Source organism: Austrofundulus limnaeus, unplaced genomic scaffold, assembly GCF_001266775.1.
Source record: "Austrofundulus limnaeus strain Quisiro unplaced genomic scaffold, Austrofundulus_limnaeus-1.0 Scaffold874, whole genome shotgun sequence".
NCBI lineage: Eukaryota > Metazoa > Chordata > Actinopteri > Cyprinodontiformes > Rivulidae > Austrofundulus > Austrofundulus limnaeus.
The window spans coordinates 25,983-29,758 of record NW_013953276.1 but is presented as its reverse complement, the minus strand read 5'-3'; the positions used below and the strand labels follow the sequence as shown (position 1 = coordinate 29,758).

At 45.1% G+C, this 3,776-nt stretch overlaps 1 protein-coding gene across 9 annotated transcripts in view; it reads right to left on the bottom strand.

Moving 5' to 3' along the window:
• Positions 1 to 3,776, bottom strand: part of LOC106533039 (unconventional myosin-VI) — a gene marked incomplete at its 5' end in the record, with an annotated part of 11,026 nt that overhangs the window by 5,387 nt on the left and 1,863 nt on the right. For all 9 annotated transcript variants that reach the window (XM_014029242.1, XM_014029243.1, XM_014029244.1 and 6 more), the window contains 2 exon segments: positions 307 to 438; positions 2,659 to 2,762. In XM_014029242.1, coding sequence (XP_013884696.1) covers positions 307 to 438; positions 2,659 to 2,762 — 236 coding nt within the window.

Genomic DNA, 3,776 nt, shown 5'->3' with positions numbered 1-3,776 from the left:
AGCTGTGGACCAGTTCTACCAGCTGTGGACCAGTTCTACCAGCTGTGGACCAGTTCTACCAGCTGTGGACCAATTGGACCAGCTGTGGACCAATTGGACCAGCTGTGGATCAATTGGACCAGCTGTGGATCAATTGGACCAGCTGTGGATCAATTGGACCAGCTGTGGACCAGTTCTAACAGCCGTAAACCAGTTATAACAGCGGTGGACCAGTTGGACCAGCTGTGGACCAGTTCTACCAGCTGTGGACCATGTAAGACCTCCTACAGAGCGGTGTTAGAGGACAAACAGGACATCAGGTCCTACCGTAGTCGGTGACAGATTTAGGAGCTCTCTGCTCCGTGTCAGCGTTCCTCTTCTTGTTCTTGGACTTCCAGGCATGGTAGACCTTCAGCCGGCGGTGGAACTCCTCCCTGCAGGCGGCCAGGAGCTCGATGTCTGCAGAACAAACAGAACCAGAGTCAGAACCAGAACCAGAGTCATAAAGTTCTTCATCCTCGGTGCTCTGAGAAACATCAGATTGAATAAAGAGTCAGAGGTTGTTTTTTTTCTGAACCAGAACTAGAATCTGAGGTTTAATCTTAACGTGGATGTTCCAGCACTCTGGTAAAAACAGAAGATCAAACTGATGGCTTTTCACAGATCTGACCTCAGAATGATCAGAGGTAAAAACCTCCTGACCCGACTGAACCAGGTTCAGCTCAGAACTCCAGCTGATCAGAGATCATCAGCTCTGATCCATGTAAACACTGAGGTGCTGCGCAGCGAGGCGTTTAACCAGGTCTACAAAAAGCCTTCAGAGTGAAGAAGAGGAGGGACTCACTGAGCCTTCATCCTCTGTGGGTTTATTCTCTGCAGCATCAACGTGACCTCATCTGTATTCAGACCAGTCCTCTGTCTGAGAGGCCTGATAAACACCAGCATACTCATCCTCAGACTCTTCATCATCACAGCCTCTTCATCATCAGAGCCTCTTCATCCTCATAACATCCTCATCCCCACAGCATCTTCATCATCTGAGCCCCTTCATCCTCATCTGTATTCAGACCAGCCCTCTGTCTGAGAGACCTGATACACACCAGCCCCTCTTCCACAGAGACACTTCATCCTAACATCCTCATTGTCATAACATCCTCATCTTCAAAGCCTCATCATCCTCATAACATTCTCATCTTCAAAGCCTCATCATCCTCAAAACATCCTCATCCTCATTTTTGTAACATGATCATCCTCAAAGCATCATCATCCTCATAACGTCCTCATCCTCAAAGCCTAATTATCTTCATATCATCATCCTCATTTTCAAAGCCTAATCATCCTCATAACATCTTCAAAACATCATCATCCTAATAACATCATCCTCATCATCTTCATAACATCTTCATACACCAAGCCTCTTCATACTCATTTTCATAACATCCTCACCCTCAAAGCCTCGTCATCCTCATTTCTTTAAAGCCTCCTCATCCTCATAACATCATCATCCTAAAAGCCTCAACTTCAAAACATCCTCACTCAAAGCCTCATCATCCTCATAAAATCCTCACCCCTCAAAGCCTCATCATCCTCATAACATCCTCATCCTCAAAGCCTCAACTTCAAAACATCCTCACTCAAAGCCTCATCATCCTCATAAAATCCTCACCCCTCAAAGCCTCATCATCCTCATATCATTAAAGCCTCCTCATTCTCATAGCATCCTCATCCTCAAAGCCTCAACTTCAAAACATCCTCACTCAAAGCCTCATCATCCTCATAAAATCCTCACCCCTCAAAGCCTCATCATCCTCATATCATTAAAGCCTCCTCATTCTCATAGCATCCTCATCCTCAAAGATTTATCATCCTCATTTTCACAACATCCTCACCCTCAAAGCTTTATCATCCTCAGACCCTCCTTATCTTCACAACATCCTCATTCTCAGAGCCTCCTCGTCCTCACCATCCCTATAACATCCTCATCCTCATTTCCATAACATCCTCATACTCAAAGCCTCCTTGTCCTCAGAATCTTTTCATTCTTCAAACCTCCTGCTGAGCACACGAGGGGGGGGGGGGGGTGCACAGGTTTAACTCAGCATTGAGGACAGAAAGTCTCCTTTACAGTGATTCAACTTCCAATTAAGAAAAAAAACCTGCTGAAAAAAATAATAAAAAAGACCAGTCTTCTTGATCCAGACCTTTTGAATTGGTTCTCCTGAACCGATCCTCCTGATCCAGTCCTCAATAGTTCTGAAGTTGCACAAAGCTTCCAGAACAAACACTGTGTGTTGTAGTAATAAACTTTTCTACATTCGACCAGTTGTGAAGGTGCAGTGTGTTTTCATTCTGTTATCTCCCTGATAACACCAGATTATTGTGGATTTAACAGGTCCAAACAGGAGTTCTGTTTAGAGATGGGTTCTGTTGCTCAGCCATCAACTCGCACATGAGCCACAGTGGACAGAAAAATGAAGTGGTGCTGAAAGTGATGAGAGGCAAACCTGTCCACTCAAAATAAATCAAACTAAAGAAGATCAGAGGACAGAAATGCTATGTCAGATAAAAATAATTTTAGAGAACGAAAATAAAGATAAACACGTTCAGAGAATAAAAAACACAAACCTTCAACAAATGAAATACAAAGTTCAGAACTCGGTTCTGTCAGGAAAAACTCACCACAGGAAGTATTGATGGCATCTCGCAGCTCTGCATACTTCCACTTGCTCAGCTCAAACTTCTTGGCGTTGGCTGCAGCCTTGGAGGCCTGGACCTGCGGACCTCTGACAGGAAACAGAACACCGACGCAGGAAGTCAGCATCTGACAGGTGCCGCTAAGAACTCTGGGATAACGGCAAGTTCAGGGCTGGAGTTCACCGAGCGAACAGGGTTGTAATTTTATTTAAAAACATTTTGTAGGACTATAAAATTAAACTTTACACAACGATAAAGATTTAAAAGTCCAAACAGGAGTTTTTATCAGAGTTCTGGAGAACGGTCATGAATAAAAGCAGTCGCTCTGTGAACTCCTCCAGCTGATAATCACCCACATCAGCAGGAAGTGAGGAAGACTAGGAGGAAGTTAGGAGGAAGAGGCTGGAGCAGACAGGAAGCAGGAAACAGATCTGTGTTACAAACCAGCTGCACCTGCAGCTCTGTCAACAAAACCAGAAAGCTTTAAAAACCACGTCTCTGTTTCCCATCAGAATCGAGGCACACACCTGTTCACACACCTGTTCAGTGTTCACACACACACACACACACACCTGTTCACACACCTGTTCAGTGTCCACACATACCTGTTCAGTGTTCACACACACACACACACCTGTTCAAGCACCTGTTCAGTGTTCACACACACACCTGTACACACATGACTGTTCAGTGTTCACACACACACCTGTTCACACACACCTGTTCAATGTTCACACACACACACCTGTTCAGTGTTCACACACACACCTGTTCACACACACACCTGTTCAGTGTTCACACACACACCTGTTCACACACACACCTGTTCAGTGTTCACACACACACACCTGTTCACACACACTCCTGTTCAGACACACTCCTGTTCAGTGTTCACACACACACACACACCTGTTCACACACACTCCTGTTCAGTGTTCTCACACACACACACACACACACACACACACCTGTTCACACACCTGTTCAGTGTTCACACACACCTGTTCACACATGACTGTTCAGTGTTCACACACACACCTGTTCACACACACCTGTTCAATGTTCACACACACACACATGTTCAGTGTTCACACACACACACA